Raw genomic sequence first — 26966 nt, forward strand, 5'->3', positions numbered from 1 at the left:
TATATGCATATTTCGTTGTGCACATATATTACAAATATCTTACAAGAACATTGACAGGGAATAAAAAGTATAGTTTATACCAATGAATTCGTTTTTAGTGTGTTCGTTATAAACGTTATTTACTGATTGTAGATTTTTGTTATTACACATAAGGCCAAAAAAATAAAATGCCTGTTAAGAGTTACATTGGCAAAAAAAATAGGTTCAGGAGGATTTTTTAAGAGTCTTTCACTCTAAAATAATGGCCGGAACAGGAGTCTAAGATCGATATCCCGACTTTTATTTTTTTTTTCGTAGAAAAGTGGGGGAAAATATTAGGGTTGGTCGGGTAAACCTAAACAGTCATTTTTTTGGCCTAAAAGATAATCAGAAGAGTGTTTTTGGTTTTGAAAGCGGTGAGCATTTTATTACATTAGTTATGCATACATTTTGAATCAATGTACAAATATACACGTACCACTAGGCAGCACATAAACTGAAAGTAGCAACATTACAGAAAGTGTCAGGAAACAACACATGGCTGTAAAAAATACAAAGTAAAGCTTATCAGCAAGTCTGTGACAAGTTTACACTGGACAACATTTGAATTCTGAACTCAATTTAACTGAATTTAAAGCAATAACTGAATTTAAACAAATAACTTAATTTAAACATTCAGTGACGTCTTCATCACCATGGAACAGGAAGTCAGTTACAGTCTATCCATCCTAGTGCTAAAGAACATTTTCAGATGTTTTGATCTCAAACTCTAAATATGTAAACAATTACCTCTTTGTTTACTAGTAAATAAATATGTGCGACATTTAACACATATAGGCTTTACCACAACACTTCTAATAAAAGTGAACTTTTTCCCAAAAATCAATACAACTGAAATGGTGTAATAAAGACTAGGATGGATTGAAATACAGTTGAACCGATGTCCAGCGTCTCTGTGATGTGGGATGAATATGATAACAGGAAATATGTCATGGTATTCAAATGACAGGCAGCACTAACAGTACACATCATTTGTACACTACAATTACTATAATGAAGACCAGTGCTTAATAAGACCATTTTAGGGTCTCAAATGGCCAATTTTATACAACCCCACCTGAGTATAAAGACCTACTTAGTATTTCCTTTTTGGTCGCTTTGATGGCTTTGACAGGTTAAACTTGTATGTACAGTGATTTTACAATCACAAAATACACTGGTAGTATACATGTCACAGGGCCACAATTACATCATACCTTGGTAGTATACATGACACAGGGCCACAATGAAAACATAATATATATATACATAGCACAGGACCAACAAATATTACACATATAGTCAATAATTCAACTGGTAGAGAGAGCATCCATGACAAAGGGCTTATTATAACAGGTTGTACTAACCAGAACCACACATAACAACGCTGACAACACATAAGGTTTTATCAAGTGCATTCTGTATTTGCATATTACACAGTTATCTGTCCTTGAGGGTAGGAATTGTGACATTACGATTTTTTCACAGAAAATAACTTTTTGTTCACCATGTAATAACGGCAATATTGATACCTGCTGCAAGGGAGAATACTCTACAATATACAAATAACAGTATACTGGTCAGGCAATCATCTGTGTCATATTGCACTAATTGGAAGAACATCTAAACAACTGTGTTGGCACAAGCTACAAAACCCCCTGTCTGCGAGGTCAACATTTTACACATGGAATGTCATAAAAGCAAGCAGGGACATGCATTGAATTTCATGTTCTAATTCTGATTTGAACTTGGATATGCATTTAGTTACATGGAGATGATTCATTACATATCATTGTTACTCAGAGGCAAAAATCATTAAAGGGACATGATTCTATTAAAGTTTAGGCATTTGTTGATGAATATTAATGAGAAACCTCCTGTAACAGGAGAGATAATGCAATAAAAGGAGAGACAAGTTTAGAAAAAAACCCACTTATACCTATAAATAGAAATGTCTACTATGTTACAATCTTTTAAAGGGGAGATAATTCTTTACATTAATATTCTTGTAATTTCGATGCAATAATTAAAACTGCTATGAGTAAATGAAAATATTAGCTCTGTGAAATATTAGTCAACATATGTATTCTGTAATACATGTGTGATTTATCTTTCTTATTACATATTCCTATTAAAAATACCACAACAACACCATTACAACAACAATTTGATTTGGTAATAAACTTTGTGTCATCAACCTCAATACAATGTACATCAGTGTAGGGGTTATGTCAGGTCACATGCTCGTACCAAGAACAGACAACTGTTCACTGATGTATAAAAGAGAATTCGATATTGTGCATAAAATATTGCATATATATATCATCCCAACCAACACTGTCTCAGGCAAGTGATGCATTATAAAAAGAACACTAAAGTGTCTCAACAATAAAACTTGACACACATCCTTGTTGCTCCTAACAACTCTGACAAAACAAAATGATGATATCTAATAATAAAATTATCAGCAACTCTGACAAAACAAAATAATGATATCTAATAATAAAATTATCACAAATAGTCCTATCACTCAGCAGCTCAAACAGTCGCCATCAATTAGCAGCTTTCTCAACCGATTTCTCACCACTTACACTCTCCTTAGAACTATTCATAAAATCATTTACTTTCCATCTCATTAATTTCACCACCAAGTCTATTCTGTATTTGCATATTACAGAGTTATCTGCTCTTGCGGGTAGGTATTGATTGTGACTTGTGAGCATAACGTGTTACCTTTTGGAAAAAATGATGTAAATTGCGCTCAAAAAATAATGACGTAACAATCACTACCTACCCGCAAGGGAGCTTACTCTGTATTATGTAAAGATGGAATACCTGGTATATGTACAAGTGATTAAATCACAGTGTAACAAGGACAAGCTCAGACAACAGGATTACTTCCATCTTAAGAAGCCTAATACTTCCAAATCACTCACCTTCTGCCTGGTTGTCCTGGTGTATGCTACATATCCAATACTAAGCCTCTTGCTTGTTACGCTAAAGACTTTAGGCATGAACTAGAACAGTCACAAGGATAAAGCCCTGGAAACTACCATGAGATGTATGGATCTATCAGGAAAGACAATCCTCATTATGATGTATCATTTTGTAACTTTGACAACCATACAGCATTTATTGGTTTTAAAAAAAAGAACTATTACATTTGTTTTCCCACAAAACACATTTTGTAATTTCTAGCCTAATACCCTATCTTGTAACCTATCAATTCTTTTGAGTAGGTGAGCAAAATTCTGTTAAGTTCATCCTGTATACACCAACTGGGTAACATACTAGGACATCCTATCAGTAATAGGGCACATAAATAAAACAAAAATTAACTAAAATGTAGAGTATTTTGATCTTACCAACTTTGAACACATGTTGGGTGACTAAACTGTGTTACCCATATCCTGTATGACACTATAATATCATTTTTGCCCAGGATGGGATCTATGCATGTGATGGAGCTCAATATATCAACCATCAAAAGATTTATAAGTGAGAAGGATTTGTCACTCGGAGGAACACATTCTAAACGCTTTTGTGTTTGTGCATTGACTGTGACATTGGGTGACAACTGATTTTTCTTTCATTTCATGAGATGTCGTATTTTTTTAAATTTCTTTTACGACATTTCTTCTAAATCTTCCATCCTTAAAACAACAAATAGACATTGTGAAATTTATTAAGCTTTACATTGGTGTTTCTTTTGCCTAGATAAGACAAGTATTTGTTGAAAAAAATGGTTTTTATTCCTGGTTCATAGGCATCTCGCGTGGTGTTTTTTAGTGTGAAGAGACATTGACAAATCCTTCTTATTTATAAATTCTTGCAACCATCTAAAGCTGAGGTCAGCACATGAATAACTCACTAAAGTTAACTTAATCACACTAAACCTACTACAAATATTTCGCTCCATTCATATTTCAACAAGATTAACAGGAGACATGAACTCAAGGATTTGAATTCTGTCAGCACATGTTAACTGAGTTGAGTTGTGTCACTTTGCAGCATCTGCTAACAGAGTTGTTTCCCCTCATATCATCTGTGAAAAGAACAGTTGTGTCCCTTGCAGCATATGCCAGTGGCATATCTATAACTAACACAAAGTGTTACATTTCAGCATTACTTAAAGCTATCACCTCTGACATGATATGATATCATTTCTATAAATAATACATTTAAATCCTGCATGTGTTGTGGCATTGAAAAAATAATATTTATCACATTCCTTCACAGACAGAACTATTTCACACATAGAAATCCTCGTACATTGGTGAGAAATTGATCAAAGTTATGCATGAATGCGATTTTGCTCTGGCGATTGATGGTCATGGTGAGCGTAGGTGGGGTGAGGTTGTTGAATGCCTCTAGGAGGCGCTGTTTGTAGGTGGGATCCGTTTGGGCCTGAAGAAGCTGGTTCACTAACTCTCTGTACTGCTCCTATGGGAAAAACATTAACTTGTCATTAGCTTTAAAATTATAAAACAAACTAGAGCCAAGAAATTTCTAAAAGGTCTGCACAATTTATAAGCAAACATTGTTTTTAATGTCAAAGTCATCTAATTACTTTTTACAAAAATTGCAATTAAATTCCATTTCAATTTACAGCGTATTCATAACATGATTGATGTGATATTGTAAAGCTACATTTTAAAAGCGAAAATCTTTTAAGGATGAAGGCTCAATACTGAACAAACCAGGAGGTCTCGAAAAACTGACAAACACAATGCAGTACATACCTGGTGACAGCAGATCAGACAGAAGAGTCCAGTACTAGCTGTCTCCAATAGGTCCATGTTAAACGTTTCTAGGAACAGCATATTGAAAACAGACTGAAAGTAAAGATAATACTGGATGTTACAAATAGTCAAAACCTTATAAAATCTGCTTAAAATCTTAAATGAGTTATTCTGTAATCCACAAAAAATACTGTTTTTATGCAGTTACTTCAAAAATATAGAGTAAGTCATGACTACAAAGAGTTTCAGCAAGTATAACTTGTATCTGCTGTATATTAATCACCAATATACAGGCTATATACCTACCTTGAGGAAGTGACTAAGTGTGGAGTGGATCTTTGTGCCAATCTGATTCTCCTGATACACATAAGAAGCTAGTTCTGTGACGATCTCTATACTGAGTTTGGTGATGTCCGAACCATAGCTAGTGTACAGTCAGGAATATAATTAAAAGATAATCGTACCTTAATAAGTATAAAACATCACAACAATGTAAATCAGTTAACTCATATCATATACCCAGTTATTTTATAAATACTAATTTGGAGCCTTCAAATTCCTTTGATCTATGTTGGTTTTATAGCAGGTCTGCATTGAACCAATGAAAAGATATTGCATTCAATTTGCAGGGGTACCAATTTTAAACAATAATTCAACAAAAGATAATTAATCTATAATGATCACCAAAGGATACGATGAAAATCCCAAGTCTACGGATGCCACAAGGTTTTTGAACATGTCCTCAGGAATACTGGCAAACTTCTCAGGATGTAACTCCGCCAAGAACGCCACAAGTTTGAAATACTGAGAACACAGGGTGGGGTACTGAAATAGAGAACAAAGACATGAGAACAAATCTTAAATCATCAATAATAACCACATTTTTAATAAAATCACACTTTGTAGACATACATATTTTAGTTGAATTAGATTTAATTTTGTGATACTGCAACTTTTTAGCGTGCTAAGAATCCAAAATATAATTTTGTTACTGGTATTTCTGTGTCATTACCACAGCACTTATATCAACTGCTGCAGTTCATTATGATGTGTTCAAAATCAATTCAGACAGACTGATTGTGGCAAAATGAGAACATTTAAAGTGTGGTATAAAGAAAAGTAACGGAAGAAAAATATGAATGAATCTAAAAGACATTTTTAAGGAGAGATTTTAAAGCATTCTAATCCAAAAATCGAAAGGCCAAGCTTTAGAAAACCAAAAGTTAATCTAGATGCTGCACAGTACGTATGCCTAAAGGTAATCTTTAAAGATGCTCCACCGCCGACAGAGCATAAATGATATTAATCACTTGAACAATAAATGGTGTTTAATCGTGTATATATAGGTATAATTAACACAAAAAATATTATAAAATAATTTATTTTGCCTTTGGTGCATGCGCAATCAGTACTTAATTCCATATAGGATATAGTGCCACGGAATTTTTTCGGGATGCAATTAATTATTTTTGTAACTTTAACTTGAAGCGAAATCAGAAGCTCAAACTTTTCAATGGTGGTAATGGTGTAAAGTAAGTAACTTTTGTAACTGAAGAAAACTACTAAATCGTCTGCTCGTGTTTTTGATATTGAAAAAATGTCATTTGTCAGCGGTGGAGCATCTTTAACAAGTTGTACAGGTGAGAAAGATCACCTTGAGCAGGTCGGCGTTCATCAGCGGTATCACAGTATTCAGGCCATATAAGGCTACATCTGATGCTTCAACTTTATCTCCTGGCAAAGCATCCTCATCTGTATCAAAAAAATAATTATATCACTTGTAATTCATAACAGGTAGGTCACTATCTCAAGGTATATATAAAGGTATTCTTTTCTATGTTAGGTTTACTGACAAAAAGTTATAAAATACCATCCAGTCAGTTATTTTACAGGGATATTTTGTTCAATTCACTGGACAATGGCATTGCTGCAAACATTTTATCAGTAATATACCAGGTATAAACGTGGGTTCAAACACAATATCCAGTTCATACATTAAAATCTAATTTCTTGTTTTAAGAGAACATCATGAAACATTTGATGCACACAAAAAAAAAAATATGTTGTACAATTTATCAACATTCAATCAACAAAAAGAAAATATTTCGAAGAAAATGATAATGTGTATTTTTTTAATGGAAAGAAAGTTGAATGAGAAAGAAAACAGAATATCTATTTAAGGAAATGAAGCATTAAACACTAATAACCTGGGTCACTGAAGTCAATAAAATCTTTAGATAACAGGTTTGTTAGCATTTCCATCACCAACATGATGTCATTGTATCGATCCTCTTCCTCATCACTGGCGTCAATGATACGTTTACCTAAAACCAATCACAATCCAAAAAAATTATAAAACATACCAGCCAATCAAATCCAATGTTACAAATTGAAGTAAACCAGCCAATCATAGCCAATGATACATTACAAAATCACTTATCACAACCTATGGTACATTTATGTCAGTTGGTCAAAAACACAAGTTCACGAAAAATAAGGTAATTGGTAGTGGCAAATAAAGTCTACGAATGAAACACATCAATACAATTGTTTCAATCAATTGTGAATATTTATCAGATGAGCATATATAAATAATATGTAATACAAATGAACTTACCGATATTGTGCTTGGAATAAGTTTCCGTCAGCGAGAGACAAAGTTCATACATTTTCTTGGAATCTCTCTGAAAATTAAAAAAATTATTAAAAGATAAACATTTTGAGATGTTCAATACATCTAGCAAGATCTATCCATCTATCAAGTACCAGCACTAGGTGCAGTCCTGAACACAAAATATAATTTATTTGCCAAATACACATATAAATATCTCTTAGATTGATCCGAGGCGAGAACAATATGTTAATTCATATCTTTATCAAGAGTGTCATTCTTGTTTTGAATATCATTTTATTCAAATTTTTTTTAGAATTAGATACCACCATTTGCAATAGTGAATAAAACAGACTAATCAGTACCAGCTTCAGTTTTATTTTGATTGTTGGAGGACTATTACAAAATATCATCCTATATAAACCTTAATAACTATCACATCCCATACAGGCAGTAACATGTAAAGTAATTGAGTATCTTGCCCAGTTATGATACAGGTATTCAGTATAAAGTGACCATAAACCTGGTTATATGACATCCTTACTTATCTTACCTCTCCTAGATAACATAGCATTGCTTGCACTGCCTCGGAAAAAAACTTGATCACAAGCTGTACAACATCCTCATATCCATGGTACACATCTGTCAACAAAAAAACATCATTCCATTGACTAAACAAATTCCCGATTTTGACATAGAATAAGAAAATTATTTTTTTATGAATGAAAATTTTAATATTAGCTTGTTTCATATTACTGCATCTGTTTAAAGAAGTGAGCAAAGATTACAAGCAGTATAATTATAAATTATCATGACAAATTGTTTTTTTTTTTTTAATTTAATGTTTACCTAAAAGTTTGACAGAGTCTGCCATTAGTGGATGGAAGAAGTTGAAGATGCGCTCCATGTTGTCGATGCGTGTGCCCTGGGCGATCCCACACAAACACTCCAGGAGGTCTATGATTCTCTCCTTCATATCAGCTACGTAGGATAACTTGACAAAGTGTTCATGGCAGACTGTCTCATAAAATCTTGTGTGTATTGATGTCAGAACCTAGGAAACAGTTTAAGTCATTAAACTTCAACCCCCACACTACTTACAGTAGTTCAAAGTGTTTTTGGTCCTAATAAAACTCTTCACAAGGTTCAATTGTGAATACTGGCGATATCTCATCCTTTTTGGCTTGTCTGTATATCATACAAACTGTGTAACATCCCTTATATTTGGAGCGGGTTTATAGATACCAGAAATGTTTGAAAGAGTAAAACAGAAGATGGGTATATTTGTTCTATGTAAGTAATATCAAAAGAAACTAACAAATAAATTTGAAAAGGGGAGAAAACTTCAATAATATTGTTAAGGCAGATTCAATACCTATGTACGAATAGATAACAGATGGGGGCTGTTTGATATTAGGGGAGATAACTGATACAACATGGGAGATAACTTCATGTTAATAAGAGTCGACAGTGGATATGGTTGTTAGAAAGTTGCTGGATTTCAATATAAAAGGAGACCATTTAAATATTTGAAAGGGGAGATAACTGATGTAGTAAAAAAGGGGAGATAAATCATATGAGATAATAACTTACACAAGCCCAGTACTGGTCCTTCCAGCTGTCTTCTACCCCTGATCCTGCCTGTACAAGGGACCGAAGTAGCATCCTCTTACAGGAAAACGGCAGCAGACTTAGTGGGGGTTTGTGCTCAGCCTCCTGCTTGGCTAGTGTCCACAATAAATTGCACTTTGACACATAATTAGCCCTGTTTAAACATTATTAAAGAGTAAAATTCAGTATTAATTGATTTAGCTACAACTTAGCTCTGTAAAACGTAAAAAACAACCACCAGCTTAATAAATCCAATTTTCAGTAGTACTAAATGATCAATATAAACATAAATTTGACCTGTGGATAAAGACCACTTGGCTAAAAAAGCCATTTTTCTTTATCCTTTGGGTGGTTTTCATAGACAGATTTGACGGCAGATCTGTAACAACATCAGCAAAGTAATTTGCCTCAAACCTTAGTAAAATGGGAGAGTTTTCTTAAATCGTCCCTTTCTTATTTCATATGAGAAATTGTTTTCACAGAAATAATCAACAAAAATAATGTTTTATATATCATTTCTTTGATAGGGTTATAAATAATGTCTAATATATGAATTTTGTCTTGACTCTACCTGATTCTATTATCCACCATCGTGTTTAGGAGAGAAAGAGTATCTTCTAACACTCCCTCCTCCCCTAACCAACACGATAAGTTACTGATGATTTTCTCAAGGAGAAACTGCACCGTCCATTGAGCACCTTCGGAGTCCCGTCCAAATGCTGATAAAATAGCTGGGCTCACCTGATACACAGATATAAATTGGTGTTTTAATTATTATAGGATAGGGAGTTATCACAAATATTATTTACAAAGTTTGTTAGTGACCACATACAGAAAAACTATCAGTTTTTTGTCATCTAATTTATATCATGATGTCTAATAATCTGCCATTTTACAGTGACACTAATATAAAATCATCCAACCTGATTTGTTTTTTATATAGAAGATATTCACACATATTTTCATAGAACTATGTCCAATTTTCAGTAGTGATAAGGTATATGACGAGGTGATCCCCGAAAGTGCCCCCCCCCCCAATCTTGATACAGATGACACAAGGGGCAGAGAATGATAACCCATTCTAACCAAATATGAGTTCAAACTTCATATATAACCCAATACAAGATTCTACGTACCTAATATGAATATATCCAGAATATCATGTGACAATAGAATACATGATTCTTGCTTATGATGGGATAAAGAGTTGACCCTAACCCCCCTCCCACCCATGGAATAGAACATCCTCTACATTCAACGATATGAAGAGACTGAGACTGTTCTGTCAGAATGTGGTGGCTAAATATTTCTGCTATCTACAAACGGTTCCATTACTGAAGTGTGTATTCCTCAGGTTAACACCCACTAACATATAGCTAGGTGTTGTAAGTAATTAAATACTACAGAGGCAAACTCTATTTGCACTCTTTTAAAAAGAAAAATATTCTCAGAAGATCTTCCATCTCATAGATGAAAGAGCTTCAAGAAGCTGTAAGCTACAAATCATGTAAAGTTTTATTTTAGAAGTAGAAGCGGGAACATGAGAATTATAGGCTCAGAGCACAATATATATTACATTTGGAACATGCAACATAATTGAGGACCAAGGACACTTTAAAAGCATGTACATGTATGCACATGTACGGTATGAAGTCTTTACAATTAGCTACCACATAGTAAAGTAATAATAAATCTCTCATTAACCATATTAACTACTGAAAGTTCTGTTGGGATTCAGTTATAGCAAGGAAACCTTTTCCCAGACACCGACGCTGACACCGACGCCGATGCCAACATAGTGATACCTATGTGTTGCCCTTGCGTAGCAGGTGACACAGAAATAAGGAAACATAATTATTTAAATGTACCTAATAACTAGTATAAGGCAAGATTTGTCTATCAAAAGAGCACACAAATACGGTTCTTCAGGAAAAAAGACATTATCTAAAGACTTTTAAAATATGTATTCACTTTAAACTACAAAATGTATTTACAATTCTTGTCATGCGTTTTTCTTTTTGCTCATGCTTTACACGACATATTCAAAATCTTGAATATATCTGTATTATTGCACAGCATAATGCACTTAGCATCACAGAGTGAAGTTCAGAACATGCATCTTGCATAATCACCATATTATACAAAAGAGATTTTTGATATTTTGAGTGCATTACCACTACTATCAAAGTGATGTCATAACAGGGTTAATAAAAATAAATCGATATATCAAGTATAGATGATCATTTTCACATGTCTTATTAGATGTTATATTTTTCGTTAAAGACAGTTTTACTTATATTATGATTAAAATATTATGCATGCCCATAAGTGGATACATATATAATTCTATGGTCAAAATTTTCATGACCACATTCTCAACTATGGTCCATGAAGAAGCGAAAATAGAACTGTGAAAATAATTAGTTATACAGCTTATTAGAAAAACAAACATAACATGAGCATTCTCATAACATGTTAATGTAACAGCATAAATCAAATACAATGTATAACAATTTTTACAGCCTGTAACGAGAATTTAAATACAAGGTTGTTAAAATTAAACTGGTGCATGCTTATCATGTTTGAACACTGAAAAAGCAGTGATGGCAATAATCCCCTTGGCCGTTTCTTTAAGCTCCTTAATTTCAGCACATGTAACAGTCTGCATGCTGGACCCACTAACTAACTGTACTTACACACGGGCCCAAGGGATTCACTTTACCAGTGTATGAAAGCTTTGGGGTCTGAAGGTCAAAGGTCACACACATTTCATAAACATTATTTTATTATCGTCTTTGAAATTCAGACTCGATTGCTTTCCCTGTAGATCTGCTTTAGCTCCTGAGGATCTTAAGACCAATTTCATTACATTGCTTTAGCTACTAAGGATTTTGAGGCTAATTTTGTTTTGGAACAATTTTGCTGAATTTTAATCTAGTTTATTGCATAACTATTTAAGGTTAAATGGGACTTTTGACAAATCTACTGTTATCCAAAACCTTTATAGTCAAGGGCAATGAGCTTTAAGGATGCTCCACCCCTGATAAATACTGGTAGTATTTTTTCTCTATCAAAAACAGGAGCAGATGAATCAGTACTTTTCTTCAGTTACAAAAGTTACTTACTTTACACCATTACAATCTGACATTGAAAAGTGTGAGCTTCTTATTTTATTTAAAAATATTTAAAAAATAATTAACTGTGCCCCGAAAAAAGTCCATGGCACAATGCCCTATATGGAATGAAGTACTGATTGCACATGTACCAAATATACATGAGTAAAGAACAATTATTGTTCAAATGATAAGTATTGTTAATGCTCTGTTGGAGGCGGAGCATCTTAAAAATAAATATGTAGTTTTCCATCTCTCCCTTATCCATATTAATTCATTCAGCCTCTTTCACCCCTCCCCAAAACACTCTGTAGTCTAGGTTATAATGGGAACATTTTTTTCGAAGTCTAGACTTACATACCTGTGAGTAATAGTTCTCGTCTGGTAGTAGATAGCATTGTGACCATCGTCGTAGAAACCACATGACACTGGAGCTGACCTGCGGACTAAGTGACGAAACCATCTTAGCTTGTAGTGCTCGCTTCTCTACCTCACACAGGCGTAATACTGAGGATATTAACCTACAAGGAAAAAAAGCATGTAACATACAAAATTGACAAATACTTCTACAAAATATGAATGGATTCGAAAAGCAAATTTATGACTCGACAACGGTTGGTCACATTTTTTTTAATACTATAAACCTACTTTCTTTTGTGTGTGATTTTCTTTTGTGAATTTTACAATTCATGTAAATTCACGTAAGTTAATCTCTGTGAATTAACATCTACACCATTCATACTGAAAGGGATTTCCATTCAAATTTTAAATTCATGAATGTTGACCTACTCGAACTTGTTTCGAAATGAAAATCGCAAAATTTATAAGTTGGTTTACTTAATCTACTATGCCTCAAAAACAGATTATTCTTTCTAAGATGTATCCATCACAAATGCCCAACACAAACACCTACCTAAACACCAAGTCAATGATGGTGTTGTGCTCCAGTGTAATAAATCTCACCTGACAACAAAGTCGGTGCTTTGATCCGCCCCTGGAATGCTGTCAGCCCTCTCCCCTGGGGAGGCCAGCACCTTGAGTGTGGTTGGAATATCTACTGTTTTGGACTGACTGATGGAATATTCCATTATGTCCGAGGGGATCATTGGGGTCTCGCCTTCTGAATCTTCCGTTAATACATAAGCTGTAAACAAAAATTCATTTAAAGATCCAACAAGCTGTAATAATCTATGAAACCAAGTGGGTATAAAGATCCAACAAGCAGTAATAATCTATGTAACCAAGTGGGTATAAAGATCCAACAAGCTGTAATAATCTATGAAACCAAGTGGGTATAAAGATCCAACAAGCTGTAATAATCTATGAAACCAAATGGGTATAAAGATCCAACAAGCTGTAATAATCTATGAAACCAAGTGGGTATAAAGATCCAACAAGCTGTAATAATCTATGTAACCAAGTGTGTATACAGATCCAACAAGCTGTAATAATCTATGAAACCAAGTGGGTATAAAGATCCAACAAGCTGTAATAATCTATGTAACCAAGTGGGTATAAAGATCCAACAAGCTGTAATAATCTATGTAACCAAGTGGGTATAAAGATCCAACAAGCTGTAATAATCTATGTAACCAAGTGGGTATAAAGATCCAACACACTGTAATAATCTATGTAACCAAGTGGGTATAAAGATCCAACAAGCTGTAACAAGAGGCCCAGAGGGCCTGCATCGCTCACCTGGTTTTTTGTTAGTAATTACCACAAGACTCTGACAATTAGAAATATAAGCAAAATTGACTCCCAAAGTTTAATTTTGAATCACAACCATACAATGATGCTATTAATACCATACAAATATGCTATCCAATACATAGGTTCAGAGACAAAGTAATTTATATGAAAGTACATGTAGTAGCCTAATTGACCTTTTTGACCTCGCATCTATTGCCGTCTAAGGCCCCGGGGGTCAGCCCTATCATTTGTACAATTTCAAATCCCAACCCTATAAGGATGCTACCATTGCATTATAAGTGCTCTTCCATTCTTAGTTGCAGAGAAGAAGTCGTTTATATGGAAATAGCTAAATTAACCCCTTTTGACCCCGCCCTTCAGGCCCCCAGGGGGTCAGCCCAATCATTTGCAAAATTTTGAATCCAAACCCTATAAGGATGTAACCATTGCATTATGAGCGTAATCCCATGTTAAGTTGCAGAGAAAAAGTCATTTATATGGAAATTGACCACTTTTGACCCGCCCCTCAGGCCCCCGGGGGTCAGCCCTATCATTTGCACAATTTGGAATCCCCACCCTATAAGGATGCTACCATTGCATTATGGGTGCTATACCATGCTTAGTTACAGAGAAGTCATTTATATGGAAATAGCCAAATTGACCCCTTTTGACCCCGCCCCTCAAGCCCCCGGGGGGTCAGCCCTTTCATTTGCACAATTTTGAATCCCCACACTATAAGGATGCTACCATTGTATTATGGGTGCTATACCATGCTTAGTTTCAGAGAAGAAGTCGTTTATATGGAAATAGCCAAATTGGCCCCTTTTGACCCCGCCCCTCAGGCCCCCGGGAGGTCAGCTGCATCATTTGTACAATTTTGAATCCCCACCCTATAAGGATGCTACCATTGCATTATGGGTGCTATACCATGCTTGGTTTCAGAGAAGAAGTCGTTTATATGGAAATAGCCAAATTGACCCCTTTTGACCCTGCCCCTCAGGCCCCCCCGGGGTCAGCCCCGTCATTTGCACAATTTTTAATTCCCACCCTAAAACGATACTACCATTGCATTATGAGTGCTATCTCTTGCTTAGTTTCAAAGAAGAAGTCGTTTTATGGAAATAGCCAAATTGACCCCATTTGACCCCTCCCCTCAGGCCCCCGGGGGGTCAGCCCCATCATTTGTACAATTTTGAATCCCCACCCTATAAGGATGCTACCATTGCATTATGGGTGCTATCCCATGCTTGGTTTCAGAGAAGAAGTCGTTTATATGGAAATAGCCAAATTGACCCCTTTTGGCCCCGCCCCTCAGGCCCCCGGGGGATCAGCCCCATCATTTGTACAATTTTCAGTTAGTAGCCCATAAGGATGCTACCAGTCAAATTTTGTTGAAATCCGACCAGCGGTTATGGGGAAGAAGTCGATTGTTGATGGACGCCGGACGCCAGATGCCGGACGCTGCGATATCCCATAAGCTCACCTCGGCCCTTCGGACCAGGTGAGCTAATAATCTATGTAACCAAGTGGGTATAAAGATCCAACAAGCTGTAATAATCTATGTAACCAAGTGGGTATAAAGATCCAACAAGCTGTAATAATCTATGTAACCAAGTGGGTATGCTTGGAAACAAAAAGAGATTATGCCAACTGAAAGGCAATGAGAGTGAGGATTGTAAAACAGAGATAAATAAGTAAATATTTAATATGTAAAGTGTGTACGAGGGTGAATATGATTGGTAAAATAGCTGGTGATTACAAAAACCCATGTTAATTGCTCAACTAGGAGGGAACTGTGTATGTGAGAGTGACACATGGTGAGGGTAGATAGGGGAGTGACTTACTGGTGACTGAAACAATCCAGTGAATATCTTCATACAACATGGTGAAGTGAGGGTCCATAAAAGGGGGCTGTGTGTGTGAGACTGAAACATAGTGAGGGTATGTAGGGGAAAGACTTACTGGTGACTAAAATAATCCAGTGTATATCCTCATACAACATGGTGAGGTGAGGGTCCATAAAAGGGGGCTGTGTGTGAGACTGAAACATAGTGAGGGTATGTAGGGGAAAGACTTACTGGTGACTAAAATAATCCAGTGTATATCCTCATACAACATGGTGAGGTGAGGGTCCATAGGAGGGGGCTGTGTGTGTGATTGCTGCTGATGCTGCAGTCTCTGTAGTTGCCCATGCAACCTAGCAACTCGGTCCTCTAGCAACCTGTGACACAATACAAATACACATTCAAAATCAAATGGAAATGATTTCATGAATACTCAAATGGTATTTCTTTTTGAATGGACATAATGGAATTAGGCTTCATGAATCACACAGTAAAGCTGACAATACTCTCCATTAAAAATTTAATGAACTGCTTGTTCCGTTTTTTTGTTTGGTCATAAAATATTTATCATAAAAAAGAAGCCTTACCGGCAGAGACTTGGAATACTGTGCCCTGGTACCATCCGTCCAAATATTCCAATACTACAGAGTTGGTCAGCAAACCTCTCTCTGTCATCCTCCTCAACACTGTCAATCTCATCTTCATCCGACACTAAATCTACTCCTTCCTGTAATCAATCAACACAGATAAGATGTACTAAGCTCTTCCATAAACTATCAATTCTTTTAAACAGATAAATTCCACAGTAATTTGAAAGAAATATTTGAGTGTGGCTTTTAACATGTTACTTAAATGTCGAGTGGGGACTTATTGCTAATATGCTAATTAAAATATGCCTGGTACCTGACTGAGTATCCTTTTATATTCAGGAGGATAGTTACACCATTGTAGCTTCAGTATGAACAGGGTTGTCCAGTTTTTGAAGGTGAGTTACCTACCCTTGTCCTGGTACCGTCGGGTGCACTGATATGACACTGGATGTAGGAATTAAACACCTGCTGAGTCTGAGGCTTCAATTTGTCGAGCGAGACATCTTTCATTTTGGTGATCAATTCCATCCATGTTTCCAGCATTTTCTCATAGGCTTCCATGTGAATTGTGTCGTCTTTGTGGTACTACAAAAGACAGTAGAATTCAATAGATGCATCATACATTTTATGTTTTTTTTAAAGCAGAATAATCGAAAAATATTTAAAATATTTTATAATTTAAAATGAGTTAAAAGACTTGTACCAATCACCCTTCTTTATCTGTTAAAAATTGAGAGATTACAAGGGATGATTATGAAAAGTTAAGCTGACAGAACTATACATACTGCCTCTTCTAAAGCTGCGCCCTGGCCCATGGTACAGCTAAGTCTTGTCAGCTCCTCTATAAACTGCTCAAACATTTTCTCTGGCAGAGCAAACAAAGACGCCATTGGAAACTGCATCACCAGGTTTTTGAAGATGTTAGCAACTCCAAGGTTTTCATAGTCCTGAAGGCCAATGCTGAAAACAAACAGTAGAATTACACACATATCAACAAAAACTTAATTACAATTACAGAAAAGTACAAAATTCTACAGAAAATTGATAACTGTAACCACAACACACCTTGATATAAGCTGTAAAAATCCATCAATAAATGTCGCCAGGTATTCACACCGAGCTTTGTCGTCGGCAAATATGTTTCCATTGAGTGAGGCCAGCTGTGTTAGACACTGCATGGAATGATGGGCCATCTCCGAGTTATGACGCACCTTTCTGTGAATCTGTAAAAATAACCAAGGGACATGACACTATACCGTTTCTGTACTAGTACAACAAAATCTATATGGAAACAAAAGATGGGAGCAAAATATCTTTGGACTTCCATTTCTAAGCAGAACCAAATGATACATTTCACTTGAACAGCGTCATAAATATCACACTGGTTTACAACCTACATGAATCTGCCTATTGTTTGGTTTGTCAAACAGACTGCAGTCAGTGTTCTGTTGCTATCAGATGTAAGTATCCCTTGGTTTTTACAGCAATCAGTTCAGAAGTGATTTTGTAAGTATTTTTAAGATGTTATCAATCCTGTCTATATATCACACCACATATGATCTTCAAATAACATGATCCTTGACAGCCGAACCGTATTGCATGTAATACAAAGTCAAATTTATTTCCAATATTCTAAGTACTGAACATAAACAAGCATATTTTGGATAATGTTCCTAACAAGTTCATAGAGTTATACAGTGTCTTTAAGATAGAATTCAACAGAAACTTCACTACAAATGTTTGAAAGGCATTTATTATTTACCTTAAAAAACAGAATCAACACTGTCTTATCCATAAGTGTGTCTCTCCACTTCTCATTTGGCTTTAGTGGAATATTCTGGCTCATATCAAATGATCCAACATGTCTCCTAGCAGCTGTGGAGAGAAGGTATGATTAAAATACAGACAATGCATAATGTTCTTTTAATAACTTTACTACTACCATTACAAATCTTCAAGGGTAGAAAACACAAATAAATTAATATTCCAAAAGTAGGACTTTCTAGAAAGTTCTATGTTCTTCTAATATTCCTTACTGATGTTTTGGTAATACTTTTGGTACTTACCTTTTGGTACAAACTCCCAGCAAAGAACTTGTTCGGAGATAGATAACATCCTGTTGAGTACAGCCATGGCTTCTCGTGGCAGTGGACTCGGCTGCTTTTCTAACTCATTCAGTACTTGTAGAGCAAACAGTAACACCCTCTTTAGGTCAGACTCCTACAACATTACATAAAGGGAGGTCCTTTGTACAACTAAAATTGTTGAAAAATATCAGCAAACATAGAATAGAACTAAATCATGAAAAGTTGCTAGTTTCAAATTTATTCTCGGATTGCTCATTCTGCTATGACTTTCACTTATAGTGATTGGGACCTTTTTTTTTAACATAATCAACACTAAGACTAATAACGTTAAAATAAATGCAAACCCAATTTGTTAGTAACAGATGAAAGATAAACAAAAATATTAAAACTTTTACAAATATATCTATCATAATTATAATGTACACTGTAATAACTGGTAATTCTTTATGTGTTTTAAAATGTAATTCATCATTTTAGAGGACTGAACAAAAAGTTGGGAAAAAGTAAAATTTTTAATGACAGTTATTTTAAATTAATCAATATATATTACCTCGAATGCACGCTTACAGCGAGTGTGAAACTCCCAGGTAAATCCTACGCTGCTCGTCCTGCTGGAGCTGGAGTATTCATTCAGTAATGCTGTCAGCATGGAGCATGCTACCAGTTGCTGTAATAATGTGTAAAAAAATTAATCGGTTAATTATTTTAAAATTTTAAAATTAATTAATGTTTGATTGATTTTAAAATGTTTGCTATATTTAAAATTAAGAGAAAAAGGCAACAAAACAACATGACTTACTTCGTATCACATGAAAATAATTTTGTTTTTAGAATGTGCCTTTAAGTTTTAGAATTTGAAGCTGAAAAGCAACCCCATGTAAGCAATGTCAGTAAGCAAAATATTTATGAAGCTTAAATACATAAAATTAATAAATCATCATGGAAAACTTTAAGGCTCAAAGAAACACATGGTACTCAGTTCGAAATTTTGTGAAGAGTCCTTGATGATGTTTAAAATCATGTAAAATACCGGTAATCTGCATGTAAGAAATGACAGAAAGCACAGACAAATATTTGAATGTTTGATGTAGTGAAGTTACCATGGTGACGTTGCCACTACTGACGAGTTGAGTGACATCCTGGAAGAGACTGTTTCTACTGTTGCCCTTCAGGTCCTCCAGAGTACCACGCTTCAGTATGACAGCCACAGTCTGTAGGATCTGTTCTCTAACATAACTCTGTATCCTGATAAAATAGAATCACAAAAATAGAACTCATTCAAACTAAAATTACATACTATTCAAACTTCTTTAGTTCATATACAAAATAACTCTCTTCAAAATAACCTTCTCTTCAGGCAACTTTAGCATTCAATACATACCTACAAAATAACCTTCTCTTCAGGCAAATTCAATACATGCCCACAAAATAACCTTCTATTCAAGCACGTTCAATACATACCCACAAAATAACCTTCTCTTCAAGCTAATTCAATACATACCCACAAAATAACCTCTTCAAGCTATTTTAATACATACCCACAAAATAACCTCTTCAAGCTATTTCAATACATACCCACAAATTAACATTCTCTTCAAGGTAGTTCAATACATACCCACAACATAACCTTCTCTTCAAGCTAATTCAATACATACTCACAAAATAACCTTCTCTTAAAGGTAGTTCAATACATACCCACAACATAACCTTCTCTTCAAGGTAGTTCAATACATACCCACAACATAACCATCTCTTCAAGATAGTTCAATACATACCGACTACCCGCAAAATAACTCTCTCTTCAAGCTAGTTCAATACATACCCACAAAGTAACCTTTTCTTCAAGATAGTCCAATACATACCCACAAAATAACCTTCTCTTCAAGATAGTTCAATACATATCCACAAAATAACTTTCTCTTCAAGCTAAGTTCAATACATACCCGCAAAATAACTTTCTCTTCAAGCTAATTTCAAAACATAATCCTATTTGAAAAACCAAATAACCAGTAAATCGATACATGTAAAGAAGAATACAAATCTTTGTCTATTTTACAGAGATCTATATCTCTTACCTCTGCCATTGATTTACCTCTGAACATTTTTTCTTTACATCTGTAAGTGATCACTGATCTACGATATCGTGATAATTTTTTATTGTAAGAAACTGCTATTTAAAGACTGGTCTTCTTGATTTAAATGTGGAACTTTTGCATTAAATAGAGCAAATTAATAAAAGGTATCATTTTAAAATATTAATGCTTTCTAAAATCTGTAATACATGACTGTAATATAACAACTACATGTATTGTAATTATTTGGTACTAACGTGATATTCTGGGTGATGAAACGTAATAAGAATGAGCGTAAGGATTCCACATCCTCCGAGCTAAGTAAAGACCACTCTCTGATGACACCCTCCTTTATTGTCGTGGCCGCTTGGAAAAGCACATAGTCACACTTGCTGTTTTCTGTTTAAAGATACAAAATTAAAATTATTCAGCAAATGAGATAATATTAATGCCAAAATAAAACTTTACCTGTTTATTATTATAGCAATTGACATTTGAAGTATCTTCAAGTCCTGTGTGCAAAATATATCAAGATAGTCAAAGTCATAGCTTACACATACAAAATTACCTACCCAGGATGTATCTACATAATTTATATGGCATCTTCGTCTTCCTGAACTCCAGAATGACATTTTCAGCAGCATGGCGTGCGTCTGATGTCACAATGTTAGGAGGGGCCTGTAATACAAAAGAATTAAAGAAAAATTAATTTCATGACAACACACACTATTATTTTATATGTTATTTATACTTTTGTATATGGCTATAATGACTTTTAATGGACTGCCAAAGTTTTGAACAGATATACTTAGTGTAACATATACTCCCTTTGTGGCCTGTATTCTTGTTACTGTAAAACAAATTGGTTTGGAAATGTGTTTATGGGGACTGGACCTAATTAATAATTAGAATGTTTCTCTTTTTAGGAGTCTTTTGACTCCATGACTATAATAACAAAAAATACCACATACATGTAATCAATCATGTAACTATCTTGCCAGTGGCATATTTGCATGAGTCTGCGTTAGTACAGCGGTTGGGGTATTCCGACATATTACCACAAAAATCAGCCTCCACCACTGGGTCCCAAGTTTGAATCCCATGTGGGGCAGTCGCCAGGTATTGACTGCTAGAAGATAGTTTTTCTTTGTGAACTCAGGCTATTCTCTTCCTTCTAATCCTTTCCTCAAGTAATCCTGGCTGTCAATAGGTCATTAAATCAAACCATGCACATTTGCATACATTATGTAATTTCATATTTAGGCACCTCATCTTTACTATTACCAAGAATCACCAAGGAAATGTATGCAAATATGCCACCGCCAGTTTCCAAAATGTGATTAAGAAGATCAATACTTTGAACAGTTAACTTATGTAAGATGGGTTTTTTTTAAGGAATATTATCAACCTTCCCATTGGAAATTACCAAAGAACATTGCGGGTGGTTCTGATTTAATAAAATGAGCACTGTGATGTTTAAATGGAGTTTCTGCAAAGTACGGGACATAACACCTCAGGAGATTGTGTGTGAACACATGTACAGTTATAGGTACTGTGTACCACCACAAGTGTAGATTATGTGATTTCAGCTTGGTAATTAAGGTACCCATTTGAGATGATAGGACATTTATAGCGGACAAGGAAATGTCTATCTAGCCTAGTTTTACATATCAAAGAAACACAATTTAACAAAGCATGACAATCAGACTCGAACTCACAGTCTACAGCACCCAATCGCCTAGCCAAACATACATGCCCCTTCTACCACTGTGCCACATCCACATCCCCTTTTGATCCAAAGATTTAATTTGACAATTTCCACAGTGATCAAGTCAGCATATCAAACCGACTATCACTTCGTCATGCATAGAAACGTCCTTTTTTGGGGACGTGGTTGTGGCGCAGTGGTAGAAGACGCAGCTATGTCGTGCTAGGCAATTGGGTGCCGTAGATTGTGAGTTCGAGGCCCGGATAGGGCACGAGTCAATAAATTGTCATGCTTTGTTAAATTGTGTTTCTTTGATATCTAATATTTACTTAACACAATGTATCATATTCACTATGTGTTGTTGATCCAAAGATTTAATTTAACAATTTCCACAGTGATCATGTTAGCATATCGAACCGACAATCACTTCTTCGTAGAAATATCCGTTTTTGGGGACGTGGATGTGGCGCAGTGGTAGAAGGCACAGCTATGTCTGGCTAGGCAATTGGGTGCCATAGATCGTGAGTTTGAGGCCCGGATAGGGCACGTACGAGTCAATAAATTGTCATGCTTTGTTTTATATATATTTCCTGGTTCATCAGACCATAACTTGGGTTAATACTTAGCCAAATTTTTTCATCAAACACTCATTGGAAAGATGAATTATTTTCTTTAAATAAAGATATGTGTCACTGATATATAGAGCCCATTTAACACATATCAAAAAAAATCTTAGATTAAAAATATATGTCTGTTCTTGACCGCAAAATTCATACCCGTGATACTGTAATATATATACAGTATTATATTGTAAAGAAACAGGGTTTGGTTGAGTTGTCTCAATTATCAGAACGCCACGGGAATTTGGGATACCTCGATAGGTAATTGATGAATCTCGCCTGTCTTGAAACCAGCACCAGACAGTTTAAATGTGTTTTACATACTTTGTATTGACATATATGATATATATATATTGACTATGACTTTGTATGACTGATGTATGTTTATCATGTGGTGAGTATAGATTTATTATCAGTGACGGTGTAGTTTCATGTGTGGCATTGCACAAGGTTTTACAACAGTATACATAATGTACACTGATGGTTCGAAATTTGTGCCAAGTCCCTGTACATGCATCCACCATAATGAACTTACTACCTTAAAATAAATCAGCATACCATGTATTTACTGTTTTTATTCATTTGAAGCCATTTACAGTGATGTTTTACGTTGATTTTTTTCCAAAAATTATGAGAAACTTCTGTTATTTATTCTTTGTATTTTAACTATTAACTACGCCTATAAATAAAAAAAATGAATATTGATTTATTTCAAAATTTCAAATAGAAATTCAAGCAAATACAAGCTTAATCATGATGGCTTGTCTTTACTTAAGTCCCCTTAGATCAAACAGAAGAAGAGAATTGCGGTAGATTCCCAAACCATGATCATAAGATCAGCATGGAAACCTAAGGAGTGTTCTTAGTCTGATACTTGTGTTCACGAAGAGCTTTTGGTGACCAGAAAACGGCAAGTATGTGAGACAGAAAGAAACAATCTGTCAGATGAAATGTTATATTCAGACGTTCAATTAAATTAAACGTAAAATCAAACAGAAGAAACCCACCAACACTATTTGTGTTACTTGTTCCAACTCTTGAACGATTCGGTCCTCCATTTTCTTTCACGACCGGAACCGGAAATACTCAATTTTACAAGACTTCAGAAAAATTCGAAACGAAATGAAATGTTGAATTATCGACATAAAAAAAAAATTGCATATCATGTCCGCAATAATTATTCATAAGAAAACATTTACAGTATTTAAAAACAAAGCGATATTTGCAAGAAATTTGTATCATTATTTTTTTACTGAAATATTTACTTTCAATTCGCATACAAGGGAAGTTACTCCTATTGACTTAACGTTATCTGCTTTTCGGTTCAGCTGGCGATACGAAGAATAACACACGGATGGAACCATTTATGTAAAAAAAAAAAATACCCAAACATCAATCGCAATTTTCTTATAATGCATTTTTTATACAATTAACTGAAAAAATATGTTATGATGTAATGACAATACATGCACAAAGACGAGGATGCATTAACAAATATTTTCTGTTCGAGAACACAAATAACTCCATCTTGATATCAAAATATTTTTTTCTCTCCTTCGAATTACGAGAACAAATGTCACATAGTCAAAAGTGTGGTTTAAATCAACTGAAAATTTAAAAATATGCCGTGAATTACCATTATCTTGATTATTTTTAGTAATTGGTTACCAAATGTTTATCGTACATGCTGTTATTCGTATAAAACAAATAAAAGATTTAGATGTCTCTGATAATATGCACGTGTCCGTGATAACTTTCATTTTTCAATTGTGTGTATATCTCATGATGAGTTTGTATTAATTTCAAAACAATTTTATCAGCTCTTTGGTATATACTGGTACAATTTGATGGCTGAACATATATAGTATGACAGAACTTCATAAGATGATACAATATAGCATGCTAAATCCGACAGAATGTTGTGTGTCCATCAATTTTCAGTGACGGATGTGTCCTTCGTATATAAAACAATATAATAGTTGGTTGAATTAGACATCCATGAATTGGGGAAAAGTGAATACCAGAATAGAAAAAAAATCAAGAATATTTTTTATGTTATGAACAAAAATCATCAGCTCCGTATTACTATTATTTATACGAACGATACTATAGGTAAAATGAGGAAAATTAGAATATTTATTTGTTGTTTCATTTAATGTCGTCGCTGTGTAAACGAAAGGAGAACTATGTATAAATTAAGTTCAGTCTATTTTATATAGAAACTTACAATCTTCTATGAACAAAAAAACAAATTTTAGATAATATGTTAATTATATCTAGTACCTAGTGGATATATCGATTAATTACCAAGAAAATATTTTCTTTGATGTCGTCGCTTTGCAAACGAAATGAGAACTATGAATAAATTAAGTTAAGTTTATTTTAAGTAGAAACTCACTATCTTCTGTGACCTAAAACAACTTATTTAAGATAATAGGTTAATTGTATCTAGTACCTAGTAGTTATACCGATTTATTACCAAGAATACACAATTTTAAAATTTGGTATTTCATTGAATGTCGTCGCTTTACAAACGAAAGGAGAACTACGAATCAATTCAGTCCAGTTTATTTCAAGTGGAAACTTGCTATCTTCCTGTGGACCTAAAAACAACTTATTTGAGATAACAGATTAATTATATCTGGTAAAATATTTTTTAGTTTGTTACGCATATTTGGAAAGGACGTATACACTATCTTGATTACGTTTAATCTAATTCCATTGTGTTGACAATAATCCCTTTTTTTAATTAAGCATACTTCATTGAAGGTTGAAAACCGTATTTCACTAATTTTAGTTATTTGAGGGGATGTTTAAATATAGTCCGATTTTGTTCACAGACTTGCAAAGAGGATATAAAAATCTAAATAACCCAAAAATTATCACAATTATTTTAACTGAAGTCGGTTCGTCTATTCAGATGAATTTAACACGATATTATTACTCGCCTGCAAATATAAGAAAGAAAAAAATTCATTAACAAAGATGAAAAAATGCCTACTTGAAATCGAATTGTTCTAATTTTCATAGATGTTCGTTAAGCTTGAACCAAAATCACTTTTTTTTCTTCAAATTTTCAGGATATCAGTGGTATTCCTATAGTTTGTCAATAAAGATTTACATAATATTAAAGATCATCCACACCCGACAGAGCATAGACATTCATTATTTGAAGAATAATTGGTGTTTAATCGTGTATATAATGTCTAATTATAAAAAAGAAGTTAATTCATATTGCTTTTGGTACATGCGCAATCAGCTCTTTATTCCATTTACAGTCTTTCGGGATGCAATTAATTATTTTTTTATAATATTTCTATCTTGAAGTACAATTAGAAACTCAAACTTTTCAATGGTGGTAATGGTGTAAAGTAAGTAACTTTTGTAACGAAAGAAAAATACTAAATCGTCCCTTATTTTATAAAGAAAAAAGACCATTTAACAGCGGCGGAAAGAAAATATACTTGCGTGTATTTAGATTTTGTCATTTCAGTTTTTCTTTTACGTTCCATAATTTCAAGTTCGGTGATTACATTTTTACCTAATAAACTATATAAACGGAATTCCATCGGAGATTTGGCGCATATATCTACATTGTAGTTTCTTACGGGATTCCTCAGCTGATCTAAGTACTGTCAATACTCCATCGGCATGGAATTTGGAGCAAGTCATTACTGAAAACTTTTCCCTTCTCACGTCATCTGAGGTAGACGTATCGCCAATTTATAACAATACATTTCTCGAACAACGGCATTAGCTTCACAACAAAAGTAGGTAAATACTGAACTAGAATTCACGGAATCTTCAGAGACCTAGGTGCTAACGCGAGGAGTTGTTACATTCTAATATAATGGATCCATAGAGGTGGCAATGTCAAACTAACTTGAGGAAAATTCGCCTCTAAAAGCCCCACGTGTTAAAGTCAACAGAAAGAGCCGTTAGAGGCCCTGGGTCAGAGGCCACGGCCAACTCCCGTCCCCTGGGAAACGGTTACCTGTGCTGATATCAAAGTGGCCGCCATCTTTGTCCAGTTACCTGTGTCTATTGTCAGTTAATTAAACAAAGCGAAGAAGACTCTCATAGATAATTTCAATCCACAGGTGGGCGAGAAAAATACATATATGGTGAAAAATACAAACATGACTTGGTGCGCAAATAGAACGCGACCCCTGTTTACAAATACCTTAAACCGCCTTTCTGTACATAAGCTGTCCGGTGGGGAGTAAAGTGGATTCCCTGTTTGTTTGTTTGTTTATTT

General features: G+C 34.6%; 1 protein-coding gene across 2 annotated transcripts; it reads right to left on the bottom strand.

Annotated features, from left to right (window-relative positions):
* Positions 1–377: 377 nt before the first annotated feature.
* Positions 378–23794, bottom strand: LOC138324507 (exportin-4-like). 2 transcript variants are annotated; one of them, XM_069269569.1, is made up of 26 exons: positions 23716–23794; positions 20953–21058; positions 20638–20779; positions 19409–19553; positions 18859–18975; positions 18288–18441; positions 17984–18096; positions 17287–17444; positions 17007–17181; positions 16630–16806; positions 16219–16358; positions 15866–16008; positions 13059–13239; positions 12457–12616; positions 11679–11726; positions 9554–9723; positions 8965–9136; positions 8221–8425; positions 7925–8013; positions 7378–7444; positions 6968–7084; positions 6415–6512; positions 5455–5585; positions 5067–5184; positions 4761–4853; positions 378–4461 (listed from the first exon to the last, which is right to left on the bottom strand). In XM_069269569.1, exons 1-26 carry the CDS (start codon positions 23764–23766, stop codon positions 4264–4266), a joined length of 3468 nt encoding a protein of 1155 aa, XP_069125670.1. In that variant the 5' UTR covers positions 23767–23794; the 3' UTR covers positions 378–4263. The 2 variants fall into 2 exon arrangements, with proteins under 2 accessions (XP_069125670.1, XP_069125675.1); XM_069269574.1 differs by lacking the exon at positions 11679–11726.
* Positions 23795–26966: the final 3172 nt, after the last annotated feature.

Source organism: Argopecten irradians, chromosome 1, assembly GCF_041381155.1.
Source record: "Argopecten irradians isolate NY chromosome 1, Ai_NY, whole genome shotgun sequence".
In the NCBI taxonomy this organism is placed as follows: domain Eukaryota; kingdom Metazoa; phylum Mollusca; class Bivalvia; order Pectinida; family Pectinidae; genus Argopecten; species Argopecten irradians.

Coding starts and splice junctions, on each gene's coding strand:
- LOC138324507 (XM_069269569.1), bottom strand. CDS start 23,766: ATGGAGGACCGAATCGTTCAAGAGTTGGAACAAGTAACACAAATAGTG. Junction 21,059..23,715: donor AAGTAACACAAATAGTGTTG/GTGGGTTTCTTC, acceptor TTTGTATTACAG/GCCCCTCCTAACATTGTGAC. Junction 7,445..7,924: donor TGCTATGTTATCTAGGAGAG/GTAAGATAAGTA, acceptor TTTAATTTTCAG/AGAGATTCCAAGAAAATGTA.